At 65.5% G+C, this 24652-nt stretch overlaps 6 protein-coding genes across 6 annotated transcripts; 3 read left to right on the plus strand and 3 right to left on the minus strand.

The window, feature by feature from the left end:
• Window positions 1–42: 42 nt before the first annotated feature.
• EMIHUDRAFT_433595 (hypothetical protein) lies at window positions 43–2152 on the minus strand (the record flags this gene model as incomplete). Its single annotated transcript, XM_005790498.1, is given in 8 exon segments — window positions 43–236; window positions 325–490; window positions 712–758; window positions 1002–1066; window positions 1225–1346; window positions 1426–1494; window positions 1739–2103; window positions 2116–2152. 8 exon segments carry the CDS (start codon window positions 2150–2152, stop codon window positions 94–96), a joined length of 1014 nt encoding a protein of 337 aa, XP_005790555.1. The 3' UTR covers window positions 43–93.
• A 2820-nt stretch (window positions 2153–4972) lies between these two features.
• Window positions 4973–6146, plus strand: EMIHUDRAFT_433598 (hypothetical protein). Its single transcript, XM_005790499.1, has one exon. The coding sequence runs from the start codon at window positions 5003–5005 to the stop codon at window positions 6017–6019; it is 1017 nt and encodes a 338-aa protein (XP_005790556.1). The 5' UTR covers window positions 4973–5002; the 3' UTR covers window positions 6020–6146.
• Window positions 6147–6319: 173 nt separating this feature from the next.
• EMIHUDRAFT_200596 (hypothetical protein) lies at window positions 6320–8913 on the minus strand (the record flags this gene model as incomplete). The annotated part of the gene is made up of 8 exons (XM_005790500.1): window positions 6320–6629; window positions 6825–6895; window positions 7521–7628; window positions 7807–7911; window positions 8024–8206; window positions 8292–8378; window positions 8512–8718; window positions 8845–8913. 8 exons carry the CDS (start codon window positions 8911–8913, stop codon window positions 6320–6322), a joined length of 1140 nt encoding a protein of 379 aa, XP_005790557.1.
• A 6272-nt stretch (window positions 8914–15185) lies between these two features.
• On the plus strand, window positions 15186–16196 carry EMIHUDRAFT_200599 (hypothetical protein; the record flags this gene model as incomplete). Its single annotated transcript, XM_005790501.1, has 1 exon — window positions 15186–16196. The coding sequence occupies one exon, from the start codon at window positions 15186–15188 to the stop codon at window positions 16194–16196; it is 1011 nt and encodes a 336-aa protein (XP_005790558.1).
• Window positions 16197–20285: 4089 nt separating this feature from the next.
• EMIHUDRAFT_200602 (hypothetical protein) lies at window positions 20286–22213 on the plus strand (the record flags this gene model as incomplete). Its single annotated transcript, XM_005790502.1, has 3 exons — window positions 20286–21141; window positions 21207–21814; window positions 22061–22213. 3 exons carry the CDS (start codon window positions 20286–20288, stop codon window positions 22211–22213), a joined length of 1617 nt encoding a protein of 538 aa, XP_005790559.1.
• A 42-nt stretch (window positions 22214–22255) lies between these two features.
• On the minus strand, window positions 22256–24113 carry EMIHUDRAFT_200603 (hypothetical protein; the record flags this gene model as incomplete). Its single annotated transcript, XM_005790503.1, has 6 exons — window positions 22256–22315; window positions 22392–22559; window positions 22728–22786; window positions 22853–23123; window positions 23277–23540; window positions 23697–24113. The coding sequence occupies 6 exons, from the start codon at window positions 24111–24113 to the stop codon at window positions 22256–22258; spliced, it is 1239 nt and encodes a 412-aa protein (XP_005790560.1).
• Window positions 24114–24652: the final 539 nt, after the last annotated feature.

Consider the following 24652-nt stretch of genomic DNA (forward strand, 5'->3'; position numbering starts at 1 on the left):
ACGGAAATGTGAAAACGAAACTGACGACTGTTTTTTCGTAAATTTAAAGATTAGTCATTAGACTACAGAGAATGGATGTCAAAAAGGACTCTCTCAGGTGGACGCGATCCACTCACACAGGATCCGGTTGGTCACGTCGGGGACGTCGTCTTGCGGCACGTGCCCGGCGACGACCTCCTCGAAGCGCGTGGCCGGCAGCCGCGCCGACCGCTCACGGAAGTACTTCCCGACTGGGCCTGCGTATCAAAATCTCCGTGGTAACTGCTGCATTAGGCAAGCCAACGAAACGACAAGGTTCCGGTGGCCGGGCGGGCATGCCCTCACCCGTCATCGGAGCGAGCTTGTCCTGGTCACCCCAGACGGCGAGGATCGGAAAGTCGTCCCCCAGCGCGTCGGCGGCGGGGAAGGGGAGGGGGCCGCCGTCGTTGGTGTAGATCTGCCGGAGGACCTCGACCGCGGCGGCCTTGTCCCTCGCGAGCGAGAGGTAGTCCTATGGAGAGGCTCCGGGACCGGCAAGGCTCCCAAGCGGCGGCGGCGGCGTGGTCTGTGTGTGAGTCGTGCGTGTGTGCACAGGGCGTCAGGGTGTGACCGCGGTGTGTGTGTGTGTGTGCGTGTGTGTGTGTGCGTGCGTGCGTGTGTGTGTTGTTGTGTTGTGTGCCCGCATGTGCAAGCGTGCGTTGGAGTCACTCGCCAGCGGTGTGTAGCACTCGCCTGCACAAGCTCGTCGTCCACGCGTTCTGAGTTGACGTACACGCTGCCTACGTCACTCGCAAAGAATAACCACAAGCAGGAGCTGACAGACACGCTGCCTCGGCCATCACTCGTGGGGGGGGGAGGCCTGGAGTGTGTCTTCTAAACATACGGATCCGTACAGCTGGATCCGCACCCCGCATCTTTCACTGTGGTCGCCCCCGTGAGTACTCACGGGACTGTGAGAGCCCCGGTGTGAAGAGAGCGTAAGGGGTCGCATCTTAACAGCTGGCGCATCTAGGGCCTGCTGCCCTCCAAGGCGCCGCGCACGGTCTCGGCGGTGGCGAACCTGTCGAGGATCGCGGCGAGCAGCCACCTGCTCGCGGGTCAATCTCGTGTCCATCTCGGCGCAATCTCGGGCAATCTCGGCTCCGTCGCGGCGAGCAGCGGCCGGTCCTCTCGAGTGCTACTCGGGTCTGCACGTCTCGAGATGTGGGGAGATGTGGGGAGATGTGGGGAGATATGGGGAGACGCCTCTGGTTGAAGATCAGGTCGACGAGCGAGAGGACCGCGCCGAAGATGGCCAGCTGCCAGCCGGGCGCCGCCCGCTCCACCTCCACGCCCTTCGCCGCCTGCTCCGCGCGCCACGCCTCCACCTGGAGACAAGTCCGCCGAGTGCGCTCAGACGGCGTCGAGATCCGCCGAGGCTGCGCCGAGGTTGCGCCGAGGCTGCGCCTTGAGCGCGTTCTTGTTGTTCATTCCGACGCCGCAGTTCATCATGCCCACCGCGCGGGCAGGCGTGCCCTACCGATGGACCAGCTGAAGGATGGGCGCAGCTCAACTGATGACGACCGCGCGGGCCGGCGTGCCCTGGGGCGGAGAGGGCGGTGTGGGGTGTGGTGGAAAAAGCGGTGAGGGCGGGTGGTGGTGTGGGCGGCGGTGGCGGCGGCGGCGGCGGCGGTTGGCGGCGGCGGCGGCGGCGGCGGCGGCGGTGGCGGGCGGCGGCGGCGAGATGTGTGGCGATGTCGGTGCCGAGATGCTCGAGCGCCTGGGCGGCGAGGGTACGCGCGAGCTCGAGGGCGATGAGCGAGCCGAAGGAGTGGCCGATGATGACAGGGGCCTCACCTCCCAGCCTCTCTCGCACAAAGGCGGCGCACTGCTCGCGCCAGAGGTCGATGGAGTACTCGACGACCGGCTGAGCGCTCGCGCCGAGGCCCAAGAGGTCGATTCCGTAGACAGTGTGCGTCGCTGCGAGCGCCGGGACGGTGCTCCGCCAGCAGTTGTACGCCGAGCCGGCGAAACCGTGCAGCAGCACAACGGGAGGACCGGAGCCAGCGACGTAGTAGGCGCAGTCGCTTCCACGGAAGTTGAATCGCGAGGCGGCGGGGAAGGTAGTGGTGGGAGGCGATGCGGCGGAGAGTGCGGCGGAGAGACTCAGGGAGAGCGACAGAATCGGCAACATATACACACATATATATGTGAACAGCAATACTATGCCATGTCCCAAAGTCTGTGCAGCTGTGAACAGCAGCTCCTGACCACGGCGCCGCAGGCGCCTGTTGATAGGTCCAGGTGATAGCCCTGGATGGGCAATGCATACGCCTCACTGGGCCTCAGATCCCCCGACCGCGTCCCGGTGCTCTGTGGTCGGATTTGTGACTCCGCCGCACCGCGCCGCGGCCGGGGGCCCTCCGGAGGCCGAGGATGGCCGTGACGGACCGGGACGAGCTCTGGGAGGTTCAGTGTCAGTGTATATATTGTAGAGACTAACCATGTGCACAATATCTCTCAGTCTAGCTAAGCCTGGGAAGGCGATGCCGGGGCCGTACAGCAGCTTGATGGTGCTTCGCCGGCGTGCGTCCCGGAGCGGTGCCGGACGGGCGGTCCGGGGGACAAAATCGGGGGACAACGCCGACGGCGCTCTGATTCGACTTTTGACTTCAAACAAAGCCTACCGCACGCGCCGCGACGCGGCGCGTGCGGTAGGCACTCGGGATTTTACCAGATCGGCGTGTACCGTGTTCACGCCGGGATCGTGTCCCCGACAAGCTGCACAGACTTTAGCCAAGTACAGTAGGAATAGCAGCTGAGGAATGGCAGGATTCCAACTTTTTCCGGGGTATGGTATGTGCGGCGCCAAAAGGGTGGGGGGGTATGGTCCTGACCGCCCAAGGCTAGCCCTCGACAGGGGTGGTTCCTAGTACTACTATGGAAAAAAGAATTTCGCACTTACGAAACAATGACAAGACCAAGGCACGGGCAGAGGAGCGAGAGAAGAACATAGGATGGATAGGGCGCCTGTTCACGGCATGGAGGGTGAGCCACGCCGAACGAACGGAGTCCGGAAGACGAATCGATGACGACGACACACGCCACTAGCAATCCCGTCGCCAGCTGTCACGATGCACCCGAAGGGGACCCCAGCGGCCAGCGCCAACATCATCTGTGGAGGTAGAAGTGTTCGAAAAACGAGAGTGGGCCTGAGCTCAACGACATGAACTTGGCGGCAAATGATCCGGAGTGGGTGTCAGAAGAGTCGTCCTTGTGCGAGGAGAGCTTTTGATAAAACTCGAGGGGCCAAAATACGCCGCGAGGAGGGCGGAGTTGCGCCGAGAGGCGGGAGAAGCCGCGAGAGCAAGGGCTGAGCCCTGGCCTCGACACCTCGACACCAAACCTCGACACCAACTCGACACCTCGACACCCCATACCAACTCGACCAACTCGACACCCCTCGACACCCCTCGACACCCCTCGACACCATCTAGGCTGAAACCATGCTCGTCCGTGTCAAGGTGCCAAACTCGACACCTCGACACCCCTCGACACCCCTCGACACCCCTCGACACCCCTCGACACCCCCCTCGACACCCCTCGACACCGCTCGACACCGCTCGACCCACTCGACACCGCTCATATCCAGCCGGCGGCCTGCCAGCGGCTCTCTTCTTGCTCTTCTGACTGCAAAACTTTATACCCCCCCCCCTCGCCGCCGGGCCAGCAGCCGTCGAGCACGCCGAAGCGGCGCTGGCGGCGACGTCGGCGGCGTCGGCAGGGGAGGCGCCGTGGGAGGGTGCCCGCTGATGGCAGCTTTGCTGCCATGCAGATCGCTGCGAACAACAGGCTGGATGCCTAGGCCCCCACTAGGCCCCCACCAGGCCTGCGCTCTCTCGGACGCAAGCTCATGTGTTCTACTGTGGAGCAGTGTGCTGTGGGGAGAGCTAGGGGAGAGGCGAGGATGGTTTCATTGGTTACAGCAGTTCTGCTATTGAGTATAGCCCCGCGCTAGCCACACGGACGCTCGACACCGCTCGACACCTTGCGCCACCACGCAACTCGACACGCGCTCGACACGCTCGACACGCTCGACACGCTCGACACCCCTCGACACCCCTCGACACGGACAAGCATGGTTTCAGCCTCGACAGGCCTCGACAGGCCTCGACAGGCCTCGACAGGCTTCGACAGGCCTCGACAGGCCTCGACAGGCCTCGACACCTCTATCCCTCGTACCCTCGACAGCAGCTCGACACCCTCGACACCGGGCCTCGACACCTCGACACCAGGGCTCAGAGCAAGGGATCGGCAGGCGGCGGAGTCGTCGCAGAACGAGGCAGAGGAGAGCGACGAGACAGAGGATGAAGCGACAAGAGAGAGAACGACGAGAGTGGGACGACCGCGAGGTGGCATGAAGGTTGCAGCGAGAATCGGCGAGGGACTGCGAAGAGATGACCCCGGGGCCCGTCGACACCCCAGGCGCACGCCCGCGCACGCCCGCACTACGCGGCACTACGCCGCGCGCGCGCACCGCGCGCGCACGCTCCGCGCGCACGCCGCACTACGCGGCACTGTGTGGCACTGTGTGGCGCTTCGCCGATCCGAGCAGGGAACCTGGGCGTTTTGAAATTCCGTGCAAGGGGATGCCGAGGTACGCCGCAGGCCGGGATGGAGTGAGATCTTGCGGGGCAGGGCGTGGGCTAGCGCGCGAGGGCGCAGGCAAGTGCCCGAGGGTATGGGGGTGGGCGCCACCCTGTGGGGCTACCCGTCCGTACGTAGCATCGATCGTCGGCTCAGTGATGGGTATCCAACCTGAGAGAGAGAGAGAGAGAGAGAGAGCAGAGAGAGAGAAGTCTACGACCAAATGTCCAGCTCTGCCGCGCCGCTCCTCTACTTCTTCTCACTTCTCGCGCGAGAATAGCTCCGTTCATTCTCCGCGGAAAAGAGAAAAGCCGCTCGCTCATTGTGGTCGAAGGCGCAGCCAATAAGTCGCGCTTGCTCCCGTCGCATATATCCTTGCCTCGACTAGCACTCGAAGATGCAGATCCACCCTTCCACCTCAAGCCTCCGGCCGCGCTCCAACTCAATGGAGATCTTCGCCGAGGCCGTGCGCCTGCCGCGCTCGGGCAAGCAGTTCGCGTCTGCCGGCGACGTGCAGGACCTCCTCTCGTTCCTTGTCGATGACGACGCTGGCGAGGAGCTCCTCCGCCCGGCTCTGATGGAGACGAGGCCCTCCTCATCGGGCTCGGACTCGGGGGTCGAGCCAGCCACCAAGCCCACAGGGAAAAAAGCGCCGAGCAAAAGAGAAAAGAAGGAGATTGACTCGTGGACGTCGGACGAGGACGCGCTCATCCTGCGGCTCGTGGAGCAGCACGGCAAGCGGTGGTCCAAGATCGCGGCGACGCTGCCCGGCCGGACCGACAATGGCGTGCGCAACCGCTGGAATCGCATCTCGCGCGCCGCCGTCCAGCGCGACGCCGGCGGCGAGCAGAGCGGCTACCGCTGCCGCCGGTGCGGCCAACCAAAGCGCGGGCACACCTGCTCCGCGCTGGGCGCCAAGCCTCTCAAGGCGGCCGCGCATGCGGTGATGGCGCTGGAGAGGCTCGAGAAGGGCGCCGAGGCCATCCCGCCCCAGCCGCAGCTCGACCGCCGCACGGGCATCTCCGGCATGCTTGGCACAGCCTCCTTGTCGCCTCCTCCCATGCCGCCTCCTCCCTTTGGGCCAGCCGCCGAGGAAGTCTCGCTGGCCGACGCCGCGCCGTTTCCCGCCGCGGGGTCCGCGACGCCGCCGCCGCCGCCGCCGGTCGTGCCGCCGGCGCACGGGCCGGGCGACGCCTTCCTGAGCGAGCTGCACTTCTCGCTGCAGCCGGCTGCCAACGCCGCCGCTTCAAGGGCAGCTCCCTTCCCGGCGCCGGCGGTCGACCTCTTCCAGCAGGCGCCGCTCGGCGGCTTCGGTGGCGTACCGGTCGGCCTACTGCTCTCACAGCTCCCGCCGCGCCCGCCGGCCTCTGCCGCTCCCCTCTGGCGGCCAGCCACGCCCGAGGTGCTCGCCTGACGGAGCGGCACCGGTCGGAGGGCGGAGATCTCTCCGTGTCCATTGCGGCCCACGCTCGTAAAGTTCCCATGTTTATTATATACGTATTTCGGCTCTTCGTTTTTTAGCGCTTGTTACATGTCAGCCCCTCTACCCCCTTGGAGTGTGAAGGCTTCGTAGCCCTCCGGTTGCGATGCATGCGCCCGACGCCCGGTGTGTACGACACGAGGTGGAGGTCGGCTCAGACGAGGTGCACACCCACACACGTACACGTCGGCTTTACCCCCCCCCCCCCCCCCACCTCCCCTTTTCACGCCCGAGTCATTTGGGCGTCCACTTTAGCCCCCCCGTGAGCGGCGTCCACCCCGGCGCCGAGACAATGCGTGGGTTGCTGTTGCCGAGGGCGCACTCTGCGCCGGTCAGCGGTCCGAGCGCGGTCGTTCCCACCGAAAAGGAGAGCGGCCCCTTCTCCGCCTCGCGCAGCAGTGCGACGTCCTCGTCGCAGAAGCGCACCTCGTTGCCACCATCTCGCGCGAAGTCGAACGGCTCGGCGAACTGCGCCGGCCCCATCGCAATCGGCGCGTCGAGGTGGGCCGGCACCACCCTCTCAAAGTCCCAGCGCTGGACGGTGCTCACCCACCGCCGGAGCGAGCCGTCCGCCACGCCCCTGCGGACGTGTCGTGGACGCGTCGCGGACGTGTCGTGGACGTGTCGTGGACGTGTCGTGGACGTGTCGTGGACGTGTCGTGGGTATGCGCGGAGCGGGAGGTGCGGTGGCGCGGTGGAACGAATGCGCTGGCGCATCCGCGGCTGCGGCCACAAGCACCGATTGAGGATGATCTGGATGATGGGCAGCAGCGTGGGCCTCCCGTTGGCGCTGTACCGCGCAAAGGACGCCTAAGGCCAGGTGAGAGTGAGAGAGAGGGAGAGAGCGAGAGGGAGAGGGAGAGAGGGAGAGGGAGAGGGAGAGAGCGAGAGCGAGAAGGAGAGAGCGAGAGGGAGAAGGAGAGAGAGGGAGAGAGAGAGGAGAGAGGGAGAGAGAGAGGAGAGAGGGAGAAAGAGAGAGGGAGAGAGAGAGGAGAGAGGGAGAGAGAGAGAGGGAGAGAGGATCTCATAAGCGTCTATTTGTGGGTGAGAACGCCTCCTCCGACGCGGCGCGCCATGTGAACGGCTGCCAGCCTCCCCACCCGAGCTCAAACGTCGGGTCGAGCGCAAGCAGCGGCTTGAGTCCGATGTCCGCCTGCGAACGGGAGGTCCGCCTCGCACATCTGAGCATGGCCACGGGCACGCACGCACACACACACGCGAGCCGCTGAACGTACGCGGCGGTGGCGGAGGCGGCAGTGCGCGGCGGGCTGGCTGGCTTCAAGCCTCGGAACCTGGCCAACACGGTGTGGGCGCATGCGACAGCAGGCCAACACAGCCCGCTGCTCTTCGCTGAGTGCTCGCGTACGGTCGGCGACTGCGTTGGCTCCGGAGCCGAGGCACACTGTCAGGGCTGGGGAGCCAAGGGAGGACACACCTGGGTTGCCCCGGGGATGAAGAAGTTGAACAGCAGCACGATCCGCCTCCACCCTTTGCGCCGGTTGGCGGCGGTGTCGGCGACGAGCTCGAGCGGGTCGTCGCGCGCCTGGTGCGTGGGCACCGGCGCGTGGGACCAGGCAGAGTGTAGATGCTGTCTCGTGCTGTCTCGTCTCTCCCGGGAGTGCGACAAGCGACATGTACATGTACATGTTGGAGTGCAGACTCGGGCTTGCAGGTCGTGTTTGGCATCTGGCGTCGCGCGCGTGGAAGAGCAGCGCACGCACGTACTCGGGGTCGCTCGTCAGGATGGGAGGCGGCTCCTCCGTCACCGAGAGCACCGCATCGCAGAGCAGGAGCGTCTTGGACGGCCTGTGGTAGAGCGCGACGTCCTAGGGAAGACACGTCGCGGAAGGTTCGTTGTTGAGAAGCCAGGCTCGGAGGCGGGGTGGGCGGCGCGGCGTCCTGGAAGTACGAGCCGGGCCCCGGCTTGACGGTGAGCACCGCGTGCTCAAACTCTCCGCCCAGCCACGTCGCGTCGAGGCCCTCGCTGCTGCGTGGCAGCGGCTTGGTCCATGACGGCAACCCCAGGAACACGGCCGGCAGCGGCAGCGGGAAGGAGTATTGCTGGTCGACGGCGTAAAAGTCTGCGGCGGGGAAGGCGCGCGCAAACGGGCCGGCGTTCACCTGCGGCGAGGCAAGGTTCGCCACCTCGCGTCTCCACATCCCAAGACGGGCGCCCCACGGCTTTGAGAGTGGCGCACGGCCAAACCTTGTGCTCGACGGCGACCGAAGGCAGAATGATCGTCTTGACCGGACCGTGCGCGTCGATCAGAGGCTGGAGCAGCGAGAGGCACTCCTTTGTCGGCGCGACGGGCGCATAGACCAGCAAACCTGCGAGGAGGAGGTGCGCGCGAAGTGAAGGTGGAGGCAACGGCAGCGGCGGCGAGAGCGGGGCGAGTGGACGTGCCGCCAGACTCCATCTTCACCACCGTCATGCGAATCGGGACGTGCACGTAATAGATGCCTATCAGCTGGTCGAAGGCCCACACGCCTGGCACGACCTCTCTCCGGATGGTCTTGCGCCGCGAGTACGGCGCCACGGGCAGCGCAAGCCACAGAGGCCATTCCGACTCTTTTGTGAGCGCCGCCGACGCCGGAGGCGCAGAGGCCGCAATCCCGAGGGTGGCGCCCGCGGCCTGCGAAAGGACCGCGCGGCGACGATCGTGCCGTCCGAGGAGGCCTCCACGTGTGCTGGCGGTGATCGCTGTCGGGCGTGTCACGCCAGCTGTCGACGCCAGCTGTGAAGTCGAAGACGCTTGCACTCTAGAGGCGGCCGTGCTCAAAGGTAGGGTGGCTAGCAGCAGCCGCAGAGGCGGCGGCGAGCTTCGCATGGCGTCGGTGTCGCTACCCGCCTAACCCTGCGAACGCACGGGCGCTCAGCGGAGCTGGGAAGAGGACCGCCGCAAGCGGCGTGGCGTGGAGCGGTTGTGCATCCCTCCGGGGGCCCCTCTGCGCCGGGGAGGCGTTGTTGGAGGCTAGGACGCAAGCGTCCGTCGCCCTTTTCAAACTCGGGGCCCACTCCGCTACGCTCCGACCCGAATTTGGAGGGCCTAAAAGTTTAAGGTGTTGCTGCGCAAAAGGGGTCGGACACCGGGCGCAGCTCATGCTAAGAGCTAGAAGAGGAGATAGAGAGAACAACCACCCTGTCCCGTTATTGACGTTATTGCGTACACCAACAAACACCACAAAACGCTCTCTCTCTCCTGTCCTCACTCAGGGGGGTCACAACTACCAAGTCCCTCGACTAGCTGCCACAGGGCGCAGCTGCCACAGGGCGCAGCTGGAGACGCTCCCCCTCAATCGGCATCCACCCCCACCCGCTCCAGCCCCACTTCTGCTGCCGAGAGAGCTGAATCGAAGCAAGCGAGCCATTGCATCTTGGCGTGCTCCTGGAGCGCGGCTTTCTGCGGCTACGAGCACGGCGGAGTCGGCGCCGTAGCGCGCATCGTTCCCGCTCATCGCCCATTCCTCCCACGTGACGTGTGTCGGCCGCGATTCGATGTCGCCACCTTCATCGCCAACGAGGACTCCCTCGACTGCAGGGGGGCTCCGGCGCGGGGAGGGACTCCGCCTGCTGCGCTGGCCGACTGCGCCCTCCTCCTCCATGGGATCGATCCGATTCCGCAGCGGCGGTGCTGCGGCCGCTGGCACGCTGGGCTCCATCAGCGGCTTTACCCTCAGGTAGCGCGAAAGCACGATTTGGCGGATCTTGGCTTCAATTTTACGAATGTCTTGGCATCAGCTGAAGGCTTGCGTCCGACATCGCCCAGTTCGTGCACGGTATTCGGATTTTGCTATTTGCTCGTGTGGGGGTATATTGCAGATTTGTCAATGGTACCGCGTCTGCGACGCGGGCGCCTTGCGAGCAGAGCCCTTAGGACACCCTTTTATCTTGCGCGGTCAAAAAGAACGATTGTCGTCTGCTCCCCGGAACCGAAAAGACCAAGGAAAACAAATCGAAAGAATTAGTGCCGCTGAAAGAATTTTCCGCCCACCTACCTATCTGGGAGACCGCATGGCGTCGGTTTGCTTCGCCCTCCAGGTAGGGGGTCTGCTCGCGCCAAAACCCCATCCCTTTCCGAACGAATCCCCACCCCACCCCGCCCCACCCCACAAGCCCAACCCGCGAGCAACCCCCGCCCCGCCCCGCCCCGCCCCCTCCACCGGACCGCCAAAAAGAAGAATTTAGCACCAAACTATCTCTCACAACACGAGGCACAGGAATCATGACAGGACCGGCGCGGACACTTTCCATAGAGGCGCAAGAAACATCGTCGCCGTCGCTTCGGGGGCCTGGTTTATTATCTACGTACTCCAAACCACCCCGCCCGCCCTGCCGCCAGGCTCCGCTTGCTCCTGGCTCCCACCACGGTCGCTCCGTGCCGGTCCGTGACGCAGTAACGCTCGGTGAAGGTGCGCCCGAGGCGGGCGTGGAGAAAGGCCCTGAAGCTCGAGTAGTTGTAGATCCTGCTCGAGGCGCGGCTGGGGTAGCGCGTGCGGGGATCGCCGCACAGAACGCACTCGTGCCTAAATCATTTTCCCGTGGCAGGCGTGAGCGTGCCCGACGACGGCTAGAGGAGTCCGCTAGCCCTCGCCTTCCCGGCTGCGTGCAGTTTGCCGCCCGGAAGAGCGCTTCGTCGCGGTCGATCATCGACAAGAGGCGCTCCACGTCGTCAATTGAGGCATTCACGCCCCAGTGGGCCAGCAGCTTCGACCACGCCCTATTGAGCCAAGCTCCCACCCTGCCCGCTGTGTAGCTAATTACCCTTTCGCCGGCGCGCCCCTTGCGCGCCTGGCGGACAGGCGACGCGCTCCCCACTGGAAGGCCTCAAGCTCCTCGTACCGGAAGGAGGCGCTGGCGGCGAAGCCCGCGCTGACGAGCGCCGACTGCGACGTCTGCTGCAAATCGACGCGACGAAGGAAGGATGCCACCTCGTCGGGCGCGTCGGCAGCTTTGAAGAGCACACGCGGCTGCGCCTCGGGCGCTACAGAGCGCCGCTGTGGCTGCGCCGGCGCCGCTGTCCGTGTCGGGGAGCGCCGAGCCCTCGAGCTACATGGTAGAGGGGCCCCATCCGTGTCGAGGCGTTGGCCGATGCGCTCTGTTCCCCAGAAACAGTCTCGCACCATGCACACGGCCGCATCGATCGTGTTGCGGCGGACGTGGGCGATGCGCGTGCCCGCATCGCGCAGCACGCGGGCCAGAGCGGGATTGAAGCTGGCGATGCACCTGTTCAGGCGTGCTCGATTGGGGCAAGAGCCTCGGATCACACGCCCGGGGATACAGAGGGGGATTGAGCGGCTAGAGAGGCCCACCCTTTGAAGAGGATCGTCCGATGCGACTGCACCGCCGCCTGATGCAGCTCCACAAAGCTTTGCGCCAGCGCGGAGAAACCCTCGTGCGCTGGAGATGGCTGTGTGTGGCCCTCGCCGGCGTGGGCCTCCTCGGAATCCTGCATAGTCGAGCAGAGGGGAGTGGTGACATCAGATGCTACAGGTGCAAGCTCTAGATGCTGTGTATGGAGGTGAGGCTGACACACGTAGAAGCATGGGTTTCTCTGTTGGCGGAAGAGCTCGCTAGCGGTGAAGCCGTCGTGGTCGATGATACGCAGCGTCGGCAGCCCGAGCCGCGCCAGCAGGTCCCTTGCCACACGGTACACAAAACTCGAGCCGCTGCAGCCGCATGCCCAGAGAAGCAAGATCGTCGGCGGCGGGTGCCCCACTCCCGTGGCTCGTGCGGGTATGCCGGCACTGGCGGGAGTGGGGCACCCCGCACCACGGTCAGACCGCCGCGGAGCGACGAAGCGCGAATCGTTGATGCATGGGTGTCGAAGTAGCGCCACGGGCGCGTCGTTCGGCGCCAGGTGCATCTATGTGTGTGTCTGAGTCCGGATGCGTGCGTCCCGCTCAAGTCTTTGCTTGGAGAATTTCACGGCGCCACAGACGAGGCGCGGACGACGGCTTCCTTCGAAGCCACACAGAAGCCGTCGTCGGATTCGCAAAAAAGAAAAAAGAAAAGGCGCGTCGGGTAAATTCTCTTGTTTCGCGTCGGACAGGCTTCCAGTCTCCAGTCACTGCTCTACCTACCTTACAGTTTGCACTGCTGCGTGAAAACGTTGCGTCCTTCAAACACGACCGCGTAGTCCTCGGAATTGCGCACGTCCGACTTGCCTGCAAATTCAGAGCCAGATGGATCAAGAGATTCCTTTGCGCGAGATGGTGCGCGTCGTCCCACGGCGCGCCGTACTGCAGCATCGGCAGAGTCCCCCTGCTGCCTACACGGAGAAGGGGGTTGGACGATGCGCATCTGCAGGTGACGGCAATCAAATTTAAGGGGACAAAGGGGCGATCTGTTCAAATGTCTCCCACGGTATCGCATCTATGCCTCCGTTACCCCAATGTTGCAACTCCTTCATGTGTCGCGTCGGACTGCCCTGCTCACTCAAAAGGCAGCGTGAAGAGACGGCCGCCGCGACCCCGCCCTCTCCGCCAACAATCGCGCCATCTCATATGCAAGCACAGAGTCTCCGCGGCGCAGCCTATGGTCGAGAGATCGCCGAGGTTCCACCACGACACGGGCGAAGTTTGGGGTCCAGCCAGCTGCCCGCTGAACGGCCACATCGCGTTTCGGGTGTCAATGTACGAGATGGCCACGCCGTCCTGGTGCGCCTGGGGACGAGCGGAGCGAGGGGAGTCGGAGCGTGAGCTCACGCTAGGCTTTTACTCTCCTGCTCAGCTTGCGCTTGGGTCGATGGGACTGACAGAAGGCCTAGCGCCGGACCTCGAAGCAGCGGTGGAGAAGGCCCGGCCCGGACAGCTGCAGCGCGCCGCCTTCGCCGCCGGCGACGTTTGCCGCCCGCTCGCGCACATTCACAACGATGTGGTCGATCATACACTTTGCGAGCGGTGAGTGCGGCGCGGCGGCAAGCACCTTCAGCCGCATGACTGACCTCAATGCCATCGCCAAGCTGAGCCGAGACGGCCCGAGACGGGCCGCGAGAGAGGCTTTGCTTGCTTAGCGCGAGAGAGAGAGATCTAATGTCCGAATATCTCGAACGGACCTTCATCTGCTTGCCAGGGAAGGGGTCCCTCTGGTCGAGGTCGCCACCGCTTCCGATTTGCGGCTGGTCGTGGCCGAGCGTAAAGCCGCTGCACGGCGAGTACAGTTCGGTCAACGGCAGGAGTGGGACCTAGGAACAAGAGCATAAAATGAGCCAGTGCTGCGCACAGCAGAGTTGGGTCAGTGCAATAGCACGATGTCAGCGTCGAGGTAGACGCCACCGTCGGCGTAGAGCGCGGCGAAGCGAAAGAGGTCAGCGCGCCTGCTCAGGCAGAGCGACCGTGAAAGCTCATCCGCCGACACCAGGCCGCTCGAGAAGCCGCACCACGCTGGAGCGTTGAGGCAGCGGTACGCCTTTGCTGCGGCGATGCCCACGTTCCTCCGGACGTACTCGTGCGCCTCCGAGTCGTTGAGGTGGTGGAAGCGGAAGGAAGGGTTGGTGAGGGCGACGCTCTGCTGCACATAGCCGGACGCGCCGGCGGAGACCGAGTGCACTATCCGCGGCACCACCTGGCCGGGTGGGGCTTCGATCCGTTTGTTACCGTGCGTTGTCACACCACCGGGCATCGTGGGGCTCCCGGGTGTGCGCGGCGGAGGTGGGGGTGTGGTCTCTACTCGCACGGCGGCCCACCTCGCTCAGCCCCGCGCAGTCGGGCATCACAATCGGGGAGGTGATGTACTTGCGGCAAAACGCGCGGAGCTTCTCGCGCCGCTCCTACAGGACATCGAGATACCCAGTAGCTCCACACTCGACTATGCGCGCGTGCTCGCGCGGCTCCGCGCTCCTTGCTCAGCGCATACGGTAGCAGGTCGGAGCTCATCTGTTGTCTGCAGAACCACTCAGTCGCAATCAGCTTCTGCGCCTCGCCCTCCTTCTGCCGCACCACGCAGCACGGGTACTCTGCGCCCTCGCCGCACGGCGCCGGCAGCCGGCACCGCCGGCATTTCGAGTACCGCGACTTTGTGTCGTTCCAGACCTTTGATGGGGAGCGAAAACGAGTGGGCGCCGCCGGGTGATGGACACAATCGAATGCGAAACGTGTCGTGAAGGTGCCATACCGAGACTACTCAGTCACCTGCATGCGGATGTCCTTCTCGACGGCGAGGACCTCGGCGAGCGCAGGGCAGCGGTTGGAGGCGACTCTGGCGAGGCTCGCAATCAGGGCAGAGCGCAGGAGGAGAGATGGCATCGATAGATCTAGTGGAAGGCTCGGCTTGAGAGTGAGTCGCTCCGAGCGCCGCGCACAGCGTGCGTCCCGCGAACGATCGAATGGATTAAGCTTGAAAAAGGAGGTGAAGGGAGGCTTAGCCATGCAGCTGCTGTCGAGCCGAGGCGGCGGCAGCCGCCGCAGCTGCACCGCCTCCCGTCGCGCCGCGGTCGCCGCTCCCTCAGCGCCGTCTCCGCGTCGTCACCCGCCGTAGCTTCTCCTCCGCCGCCGCTGCCCGCCCCCGAGAGTGCGGTGGCGGTGTGAGTGGTATAGTGCAAGGGAGGCGTGTGTGCGTGTCTGCCGCAGGTCGCTGCCGTTGTCTGCGCCGCGATCCGCCGCCGCGCCGCCGCGCCGCCGCCGCCTGCGCTCGCCGCCGCCTCGTAGACGACTCCTCTCGCGCTCGGAGAGCCGCGCAGCGGGCCGCGAGGTTGAGGTCAAAGTGTGCAGCAGGATTGAGATCACAAAATCGGCCAATTTTGAGGTTGCTCGAGAGAGCCTGGAAATGGTCCCGCGCCGTAGCCCCGGTGCCGGCGCATCACCTCTCAGCCGCGAGGGGCCGGTTCTGCCGCGCAGTCGAGCAGCAGGAGCTCGGGGGCAACTTTGTCGACAAACATGTTGAGGAGAATTTCGGCTCCGCCTCTCCCTCGCGCTGGAACGGAGCACTTGTCAGACGCCCAGCTCATCCCGTGCACGCGAGCCTGCAACGGCGCTGTCGTAGTCGTTGTCACCTTCGTCGGCCGCAGAGGCGTGATGGAGTCGTTGTCATCGTCGGCTTCGAGGCTCAATTGCTGTTTTCGAGGCAACTTTTTTTCTTCAAGAGTTTAGAGCGTTTCGAGCGATGAACGCGTCGACGCCGGTCCTGCTGGTCCTGGTGGCGCTCTGGTATGGCTCGAGCGCCGCCTGCACTACGACCTCCAAGCAGCTGCTTGCGCTGCTCTCGCCGCAGCACTGCGCGCTGCAGCTGACGAGTGTGCAGTTCGGCGTTGCGATGCTCGCTGCGGCAGTGGTAAGCTTCTGCTCCGGCAAGATGCCGCTGCTGCCGTACTGCGTCTGGCCTCTCGCCGGCGCCATCGCCCTCTCCTACACGGCGGGCTTCGTGCTGCTCAACCTGTCGCTGCTCTACATCCACGCCTCGCTTGCGGAGACTGTGCGCGGGCTCGAGCCGCTCTGCTCCGCCGCCATCGCTTGCGCCCTTGGCGTGCGGGGGGGGCGGCTGAGCGCCAGGGCGCTGCTCGCCCTCGTGGCGCTGGTGGTCGGCGGCACGCTATCTGCCCTCTCCCAGCCCGCCTCCGAGCGAAGCGAAGGCTTCTACCTCGGCCTGCTGCTCGCCAACGGCGCGAACCTCGCCTTCGCCTTCCGCGGCACACTAACCACCGCCGCGCAGGACTTGCTCGCCGCAGAGAACGAGCGCCCGCTCGACGCCAACGCCATCTTTCTCTACCAGCACGCGATGGGCTTCGCCGCGACGGTCCTCCTCTCGGTCGGCGCGGGCGGCTACCCGTCACGCCTCGTCTCGGGCGAGTCGCGCGAGGTTGTGATGCTCCTCGCTTCGTCGGCGAGCGCCTTCTTCGCGTACAACCGCCTCTCGCTCGCAGTCCTGCTCCGGCTCAACGCTGTCTCGCACTCGGTGTGCAACGCGCTGCGCCGCGCCGTGACCGTCGCCGCGGCGACACTCATCTTTGGGAACGCCGTCACGCTCCTCTCTCTCACCGCAATCGGGCTAGTCGTCGGCGGCTCGGGAGGCTACGCCCTCGCCGTCGCCGCCGACAAGGCGGCGGCTGCGCGGGGCAAGGAGGCGCGCGCGCGCATCAGCGCGTACCCCTCCGAGACGGAGGTGGAGGAAAGCTAGAAGCGGAAGCCGCTCTACACATCGTATTCGGAGCCCTCGTACTCACGCGGTGCTGCGAATGCACGGCGCGAGGCGGTGTCCCCGCCACGAGGCCGGTGTACTCACGCACGAACACAACCCCGGGCCCTTCACGCTGCAGGAGGACGACCCGGCCCGAGCGCGCACTCCCTCTCCGTCAAAGGACGAGGCGCCCCTATTGCCGGCAAAGGAGCCCGCCTGACGGAGGCCGTAGCCGTTAGGCGGCCCGAGCCGCTCTCCCTTGGCCACGTCGCGCGCCGCTTGCGCGATGTCGTCTTGAGGCGTTGTGTGTGTGCATTGCCTGCGGCTGCGCGGATGTTCAGGTGTATTGGTTGCGGCTGTCTGCGAACATATTGTGCGGCCCGCCCCGCCACTGTGATGTGTTCTGACCCCCCCCCCCCATCCGACGGTCCTCCATGTGTTGTGTCATCTCCCCCCGGCTTTATTTATTGTGGAGATTGGTGATTGCGTCTACTTGAGTCTCACCATGAGATATCCACAATCCTGAATCCAGATTGCAGTTCGTTGGCTTTAATCCCTACAGACGAGTAACGTATATGCAGAATTGCAGTAGGGTGTACACAGTCCTCAGCGTCGGGGAGGAGTACACTTACGAGTTACGTTAGTCTACGGCCGCTACGCGAGTCTTTTCCCTCTCGAGCTGCGGGTGCAGCAGCCTGGGAGCTCGAGCTCGGGCGGACACCCCACGCCGCGCACTATCGTCTCGCCCTCCCTCACACAGCGAGATTCTCCGCCCTCCGGGGCTCGGTGTCGCCACAGCCCGACGCACACTACCGTACAGTTAACAAAACACCCTCCGGCACCCCAGCCTGCCTTGTCGCTCCAGCCTCCACGCCCCAATACAGCCCTACGAAGGTCGTAGGCTCTAGCTAGTACTCCACCGCAGAGGCGTCGTCCGCCAGCGCCACCTCCCAACCTCCTTGCGCCTCATCGTCCATTGCGGGAGGCTGCTGTGCGGCGGAGAAGCGCGAGAAGGCGAAGTTGGTCTCGAACGGGTCTGCCACCTCGTACATGGCCGCCGAGCCCTCGATCGCGCCCTCCCCATTCGCGCTCGTCTTGAAGGTGCCCTCTTGTGGGTGGTGATCCTTGGCTCCGAAGCGCGGCGAGGCGGAGGAGAAGGCCTGTCCGACGATGCCTACAGGCGGGCCGGCGAGTTCACCACACTCCAGTGCAACGGGAGGAGCATGGTCGTCTGCTCGGCGATTTTGCATGCGGGAGCGCACGCGCCGGGTTGGTGCCGTAAAGTGCTGGCTTCCGCTGGGGCGGAAGTTCAAAGTTCACGCACTACCTGCACCTGTCTGTACCTGAAGAGGTATTTTCTTCTCAAAACAAGGGGGACCCCATCCCAGGGCCTCCAGGGCTCGCACATCAACCGCTCATAGACCAGCGCGCATCCCATAGGAGGCTCCCCCCCCCCCCCCCCGCCCGCCTTGCTTGCTATTTCCTTCTCAATAACAAGGTCTGTGAAGTCTGACGAACTGAATAGCATTTGCCTCAGCGGGCAGCGATTAGCTCTCACCGTGTATCGCTCGCCTGAGGGGGGCGACGAGCCCGCCTTTCTGATATCCGCCCTATCAAATCTCATCCATCCGCGAGGAGGACGCAAAACAGCTGAGCGACGCGGACCCCTGCGGTTCATCGACCGTGGTGGCTGGACGAGCTCTTGCGCTTCCGACCGTGGCGGCTTGGTGCTTTGCCGAACCGCGCCCAACGGATATGCTTTGCCGAACCGCGCCCAACGGATATGCTGCCGATTTTACCGCACACAGCATTCGGCTATTGCATTGGGCTGCCGCCAGTCTCGTGCTCCGGTGAGTGTGAGCACAGGCACGAGCGAGCCGTGGCTGATTCGTCGTCCGCCGCGGCGCACTTCCTCGGCACAGACTCGATGTGGCCCAACGCCGCCGAGGCGTTGCCGCCGGTTGGGGCGTGCGAGGGCGATGGGGAGGAGCAGACGTTCCGGCGATCGTGCAACAGGACGATCTTGGCCTTTGACGCTCACCTGCGAAGCACACACCTCCGGCACGCCCTGCTCTGGAGCTTTGAGGGCAAGTCGGACTGGGGGTGGGGGCACGCGCTACCGATGGCCGCGATGCTGCACGTTGTGTGCCGCAAGCTGCACCGATACTGCCACATCGACATGTACGACATGCGCCTCGGCCTCTTCCTGCGCTACGCCAACAAGTTGTCCTGGGCTCCGCCTTCGGACGCCGAGCGGAGCCGGTTCCGGAACGTGACGGTGGTGCAGGTCGACGCCAACGCGCTGATGCGGCACCCCTCTGGTGTGATTGCCCAGCTGACTCGCTACCGCGCCGCCGACCTCGTCATCGCCCGCTACCGGGGCGCGATGCCGGGCAACTCGGAGAAGTGGCTCCCGTGGTGGCTGCCTATGCGGATGCGGGGCAGCCACCTCTCGCAGACGCTCGTGCCCGACCGCTGCTTCAACCGGTACTTTACGGCGCCCAGCGAGGCGCTGCGGCGACAGCTCGATGCGCGCGGCGAGACCCACTTCGACGCCGTCTTCCACCTGCGGACCATGTACGCCGACGTTTCCCCGCAGCTCAACCGACCCGAGCCCAACCGTGCGAGCGCGCAGAGGCACGCGGCGCGGTGGCTGGGCGAGGCGTGCAGCGTGGCGGGCCTCGCGCGCTTCGCGCAGGCGGGCGTCCTCGCCCTCTCCGATAGCCCGGGCATCCTGCAGCACCTCCGCCGCGCCAACCCGCGGCTGGCCGTCTCTGCCGTGGTCGACATCCCCGCGGGCGACTCCACGCGGTCGTGGCGCGCTTCCGAGGCTGCGGTGCTCGCGACGGTGCTGGACGTGCAGCGGTCGTCGCTGGCGAGCAGCGCACAAGTGAGCAGCTCCGGCTTCCTGAAGGCGGCCGCGATCCGCTCGATGTGCCTCCGTAAGCTGACCGCCATCGAGGGGTCGCACGAGGGCGCCTGTCCCGAGTGGCCGCGAACGTTCGTGCGCGACCTCCCCAAGTACCTCCCGCTCGGTCGCCACTCCCAAATCTTCTCGAGCTGCGTGGAGCGGCAGCTGGGGCGCTCGCACCCGTGCAAGAATGCCAGCGCCCTGGTGTGCCGTGAGTCGTACCTCGCGGCGACGCGGAAGAGCCTCTCCCTCGCCGTCGCCCCCGCGGCGCATACCCAGAACGCGGGGGGGATTAAGCCTGTTGGGTAGACGCAGCCATCTGTTTGGAGTGCGCGATGCGATATTTTCTTCTGCGAACATTCTTCCGCGCTTTGTCGGTAAAATCTAAAATTCTTCCGCCCGCGCCTTGTCTATCGCGTGAATCGTGCTAAAAGAAAGAAAGAACCGACACACCAAGGGAGGGATGGGAGGACGTGCGACTACCCCTCCGCCGATAACGATTGGGGTAGGGGCCCCAACTCGTGAGAGGCCACTAGTTTCCCGCAGGAGACTAACGGAGATCCTCTCCTCTCCTACCTCTTCTTCTGCCTCTGCGGGACCCACGGACTCTCCGTGGACATCTTTTACTTCATCTTTACGGAAGTTCGAACTTCCGTGACGGGCGCTCTCGCCCGCTCGCTGCTCTGATGAGCGCGGCTTCCGCTGCTCTCTCCTGCTCACCTGGCCCTGACGCCGCTCCTCGTCCTTGGCCGCGCCAGGCTCTCCTACTGCGCCAGCCCTTCGGCTGCACCAGTTCTTTCTTCTCCCCGCCCACCCTATCCTGCCTACTCTTTGGCTTTGGGGTGTGGTTCTCTCTATCTGGTCCGAGGTGCGATCCCTTACGGCGCCGCGGGTGGCTGCAGGACGTTGAGGTTCCCTCCCTCCTGTAGTTACCCAAGCCGTTTGAGTCCCAACCCTCCGCCTTCAGTGGCAGGATCCCAGGGGATGTCAGGGATACTGCGTACGTAGCCCTTCCTGGTGGAGGCGCGCGCGATTCCGTGACTCTCCTTTTACGCGCCAATGTACCCTCACCGAAGGTGCATAGGAGTGAATCCGAGTGAAAATAGTTGCCCAACCAATTTCCCCACCTTGCGCGAATGCTAAAATTCTTGTGACTCTTTGTAACAGCCTGAGCCGCCATGCGGACTGGCGAGACTTGCATCGGGCTGGAGCCTCAAAGGTCGCTACTGGCCTGGCTGGCCGCCTGGCTGGTCGCCACGCCGCTCGTGTCGGCAGGCTTCGATACCTTCTCGGTCAAGTCCATCAATATTGGCTCAGCGGACCAAGTTGAATTCTACGCATTGGAAGGCACCGGCGTAGAGGACGCGCACCCCGTCTATGGCTTTGAGGCCTCCGACGGCAGCTTCATATTCTGCGGCAAGGGCTTGGAGTCGGAATCTTCGTCCGAGGCTGAAGCCTTTGCGGTCAAATTCAGTTCAACCGGCCAAACCATTTCAACGTGGCGCTCCAACCACATCGGCAAGGACGCTGCCAATGCATGTGCGCAGCTTCCTGGCGGAGGCGACGTGCTCGTTGTGGGCTATCGTCTGGTGGGCGGCGTAGCCTACCGCTCAATGACAAAGCTATCGCTGGCCACACTGGCCGAGACGTGGACCGCAACCACGTTTGGCGACTCGTCGGGCCAGCACGGCGCATGGGAAGGGATCGATTTCAGCACAGACGGTGCGACCGCGCTGCTAGCCGGCTTCTACGACAAGAGCAGCGCTGATGAGATGAGCTTTCGGTCCTACGGCAACACCGGCGGCAAAGCCGTGGTCATGGCGCTGCCAGTCACCGTCCTTAGCGGCGCCAGCGCGCCCACCGCATCCTCTGCTTCGTGGACAGCGGCCAAGGACGACCGCCACACGGCCAAGGCGGTGCGGCCGCTCTCCAACGGCGACATGGCAGTCCTGTTTTGGAAGGACAGCGCCGAGGGCGAGGAGGGCACCGACACGGCAGTGGCCAAACTTTCCGCGACGGGAGGCTTCATGTGGGGTGCGCGCGCTGCACCCGCACGGCACGCACGGCACTGGACTCACGCAATGCTCACGCGCTTGTAGGCCCGATCGACGTGGGCTCGCAGCACGGCGAAGGCACAGAGCTGGCGGTGGCGGTGGACGAGAGCGCCGTCTTTATCAGTGGGCACGGCGGGTGCCTCGGACTCGGTGGCTTCTGCGGCAAGCTCACCAAGATTAGGGCCACCGACGGCGTCGTTTTGTGGTCACGCGCATTCTCGTCGTGCGGCAGCTATGACGCGTCGGGGGTGTATACGGGCGACGCGTGTGGCAACAACATGCTGATCAAGACCGAGTGCTGGGGTGTGCAAGCAATGAACGACGGTGGACTTGTGCTCGCGTGTGGCACAGGCATTGAGGACTGCAGCGGCATGCAGGGACAGATGGCGATCGATTGTGCCAACGGGATCGCACTCCTCGCCGACTCGCGCGCCGGCGCGTTTGCTCGGAGCGCCGGCGTCTGGCAGAGCTTTGTCGTTCGCACGGACGCGTCGGGCGCGCTGTTGTGGCAACGCACTGACCAGTACCGCATGGATGGCGAGCCGGCGCTCGGCACGCCAGGGTGGGAGGAGGGCAGCTCCGCCTCGGAGTATGTGGCCAAGACCGCCGACGGCGGCCTGCTCTTTGTCAACGACGAGGCTAACGGCGTCGGCGTCATGAAGCTTGCCGCGCCGTTATCGCCTTCGCCCTCGCAGCCTCCACCCGCGCCATCGCCATCGCCGCCCACTCCAGAGCCGCCACCTGGACCCCAGCCGCCGCCCTGGCCAGAGGCGCCGCCTCTCGGACCTCAGCCGCCACCAGCGCCCTCGCCGCCGCCGCCCGGGCCCGAGCCACCGCAGCCTTCGCCGCCCCCACCGTCCGCACCCGCCTCATCCGGGCGCATCTGCGACGTTCCAGAGGGCGAGGAGGGATTTGACGCCTTACCTGAAAGCTGCAGGCAACTCATCATTGGCTGCGCAGTGGGCGGGCTTGGCCTCTGCCTCTGCATCGCAGCCGTGGTCGGCTGCAAGCTCGTCTTCGGCAAGAAGACGAGACTCGCACCTTCTTATTGAGAGGTTTGCACAGAGGCGGGTGTTTTTCAGAGGTGCAACTTTTCACGCAATCACGGTTGTCATATTTTGCGCGAGACTGATGTTTAGCTCTACACATACTGTCTGCACATCAGGCATCGCTCCGACACTCCACACACACCCGCGGCCACGCAGTGATCAGCCGGTTCTCCGGCGTCACCGTCTGCGGCACATACGTCTGCAGCCGGACTGCGTAGCCCCGCGCGGCGAGGTAGCGCGAACGGCCGAGGTCGAGGAGCCGCTTGCAGCGACGGCCCCACTCGGCGCGAGTCGCCCCGTCAATCACCTCGCCGAGCGCCTCCCCCAGCCGCAACACCGCCGGGTCCGCCTGCGAATGCTCGCCGTCCGTGTGCACCGCGCCGCCACCGGCGCCGCCCGCGCCGTCGGCGCCGCCGGCGCCGCCGCCACTGCCGCCCGCGCCACCGCCGCCACCGCCGCCGCCGCCCGCGCCACCGCCGCCGCCGCCCGCGCCGCCCGCGCCGCCGCCGCCCGCAACGGTCGACGTGGCCCAGCTCGAGATGGCGGTGAGGAGCCGAAACGAGTCCTCGTCGACGCCTGTTCACAGCGCGAGGTGTGAAGAGGCGCTGTTCACACCACGACGCGCACGCCGCCGTGCACCACCGGCCTCGCGGAGGAACTCTCTCGCGACGTACGCGCCTACCACGGGATCAGTCTCGACCTCTGAGTCAGGCGGCGTTCTTGCGGGAGAGGCCGGGCCGCGACACGCCGCCGCGCCCCAGCTGCAGCGGTGGTGGCAGCACGTCGCAATCATCACGCCGCTCATGGCCGGCCCGTCTCCGTTCTCGGCATCGGCGACGGCGCGGAGGGCGAAGTCGGTGGCGGCGCCGCATAGGTGTTTCGCCACCGCGACACGGCGGCGGCCGCCGCTGCCCTCGCCGGCGAGATGGGAGGCGCCGCCCTCGCCGCCGCCACCCCTGCCGCCACCCCCTCCGCCGCCCTCAGCGCCGCCCTCAGCGCCGCCCTCAGCGCCGCCCTCAGCGCCGCCCTCAGCGCCTTGCCGACCGCCGCCCCACAAGCCCGGCACTCCCCGCAGCCAGAGGTGGCGTAGGTCGATCTTGTAGCGGATGGTCGAGTGGCGTTCCCGCAGCACCGCGTCGTGTGCCGCCACGGGCTTTGCCCAGTCGAGCAGCACAAAAGCGGCGCCTGGCGCGGCTTGGCCAATGGCTGCCGAGAGGCCGCCTTTGCCGGCGCCGAGCTCGACATACACAAAGCCGCTTCCGAGCATCGAGCCTGGAGGGAGGGCTCGGAGCACCTCGAGCATCGCCTCGTGCTGCAGGCCGTGCTTCTCCTTGCCGCGCACTCGCCTGCCCCCCTCGCCGCCTCCCTCCTCCTCCGCTTCCGCCGCCGCAGCACGCGGCGGCGGCGGCGGCGGCGGCAGCGGCGGCCCCTCGTGCACAGCCTCCTCGCCGAGCGCGAGACGGACCGTTGCCAGGAGGGCGCGCACCCGCTCGGCAGACACGCGGCCGAGAGGCGGCTCGGCGCGACTCGCCACTGCGAGCGAAGCGTGCAGAGGCAGGCCCGCGATGGGTGTTGGCGCTGGCGCGGTGGCCGGCAGAGGAGCGCCCGGCGCCGTCAGCTGCTCGCCGGCGTTCACATCGCGGCGGAAGCAGGGCAGCGAAGCTTCGGCCGCCGCTTCCTTGGCCTTCGGACACACCTTCAGATGCCTCCTCAGGTCGCGAGCGAAGATGGAGTGCGCCGGATCGAGAGGACACGGGATCCGGTCGGCGGTGCCGTCGCTGCGTGCGGCGAGGTGGTGGGTGCAGTAGCGGTAGCCTGCGACGACGGAGAAGCGACAGTAGCGTCTCTTATTCGGCAGGTATAGCTCGCAGACGCCGGGCTCCGGCAAGCAAACGCGTGCCATGATGCAACCGGGGCGGTTCGGCGGATTGGTGGGGTGGGCGGCAGGCGAATGTGTGAGTCTGTCAGTAAGCGCGGGTTAGCGCGGGTTAGTGCTCACTAACCCGGCACGGGTCAGCACGGGTCAGAATGGGTTACCATAACCCGGCACTAACCCGGCACTAACCCGTGCGGCTGGGGGGCATACGTCAGCATGGGTCTGCGCCAGGTTAGGGGTGGGTTAGGGCCGGGTTAGTGCAGCGCACCCCGGGTTAGAGCTGGTTGGCGAGATGAAACGGCTGCGGCGGGCACCCGAGCCGACCTCCGCGATGGAGCCTTGGCTGCAGAAGGCCGTGGATGCCAAGCTGCTCATTGAGAAGAACACCCGCGTGCGCAGTTCGGACGGGTCCAAGGCGGTCGCTCGTGCTGGAAGTGGACCGTGTACGTCGACTAGAGCACGTCCCTCCTCACTGCTCCGTGCGCGCCTGACGCCCAGTCGACACACCTCCCGGTGCGCCCATGGCCTCCACTGCCATGGCAGTGCGGCCTGCAGGGGGCCCGGCC

This window comes from Emiliania huxleyi, assembly GCF_000372725.1.
Source record: "Emiliania huxleyi CCMP1516 chromosome Unknown EMIHUscaffold_12, whole genome shotgun sequence".
Classification (NCBI taxonomy): domain Eukaryota; phylum Haptophyta; order Isochrysidales; family Noelaerhabdaceae; genus Emiliania; species Emiliania huxleyi.